We start from the raw sequence: 1,156 nt of genomic DNA, 5'->3' as shown, positions 1-1,156 counted from the left end.
ACCCGAGGACAACATGAGGGTTAAACCTGATTCAGATTCAGATTCTTAACTCTACTGTCCACCGTGGCTGACCTTTCTGCAGGATGATCTCCATCATGACGCGGTCTCTGGGCTTAGCAGGCCCAGGATGGCCCGGGACACTCGGCGTGTTGTTAAGGTAGTTGTAGTCTCCCATGTCGGCGCTGGCCCGGGCCATGCCCGCGGTGGAGCTGAGGGAGCGGGATCTGCACAGCTGAGCGGCCTGCGCCGGGCCCCTCAGGGCACCCACACGCAAGCTGGTCCTCACCACCACCGTCAGCAGGCCCTTTTTGATCTGCTGCACAGAGACATTTCATATTTCAAATCAATGCTAAATGCCTAATATACTGTCCTTGCAACGAGTTGCTTCTTTAAAGCTCGACAGTTAGCTAACAGTGTGAAGTTCTCCAAAAAACACAAGGCATAACTTTTCTTGGCGTTCGACAAAGAAACTTTCCTTTCCTTATTGTTTTATACTGTAAAACTGTAACAAAGAGCAAAAGACAAACAGAAATGAGATGAAACCAATACAGATCCCCAAAGTATAGTATTAAATACTACTATAGTAGTATAGTAACCCACAAATTATAGCAACAGAAAATGCTGATTTAGGGATTTGACATTAGAAAACTCCAATGAATAACACATTATTTAAGTAATATATACAGCACCTACGGACAAATAGTGTCCAAGGTAACAATGAAGCAAAAAAAAAGGAGAAAACAGCACTGGCACTCTGCTCTGCGGCACAATCAGTTGACTTCTGATGGAAATTTACACCCGAAAGTGAAACTTAAACTGAAGCTTCTGCTGCTGGTTAGCCTAAAGGGGGTCCTGCTGCACACACAATTAGCCTATGTTAAAAAAACAACAACTCTTTCTTAAAAGGTACTCTAAGCATAAAGAAAAGGACAATATGATGCCTAAGATTTCCACAGAGACTAGTGAAATCACTTAGAAGCTCTTTTCACTGAGAGGAATACTGTTAGTAGGATCATAGTCTATATAAACAACGTTTTGTTTCCAGGATTGCTAAGATTGTGCCGGATTTCACTCATTCGCTTTCTTTGTGTTGGCGTTCTAACCTCTGGTGGATTTCCAAGGACTATGGTTAACTGCTCCTCAGATCTCTGCAGGG

General features: G+C 43.7%; 1 protein-coding gene across 1 annotated transcript in view; it reads right to left on the bottom strand.

Moving 5' to 3' along the window:
- il16 (interleukin 16) overlaps positions 1–1,156 on the bottom strand; it is a 56,590-nt gene that overhangs the window by 31,954 nt on the left and 23,480 nt on the right. The window contains exon 12 of the mRNA XM_032536537.1: positions 73–316. Within this exon, the coding sequence (XP_032392428.1) occupies positions 73–316 (244 nt within the window). The remainder of the gene's footprint in view (positions 1–72; positions 317–1,156) is intronic.

The sequence above is a fragment of the Etheostoma spectabile genome, chromosome 15 (assembly GCF_008692095.1).
Source record: "Etheostoma spectabile isolate EspeVRDwgs_2016 chromosome 15, UIUC_Espe_1.0, whole genome shotgun sequence".
NCBI lineage: Eukaryota > Metazoa > Chordata > Actinopteri > Perciformes > Percidae > Etheostoma > Etheostoma spectabile.
The sequence above is the reverse complement of the archived record's forward strand: the minus strand, read 5'-3'. Positions and strand labels throughout refer to the sequence as shown.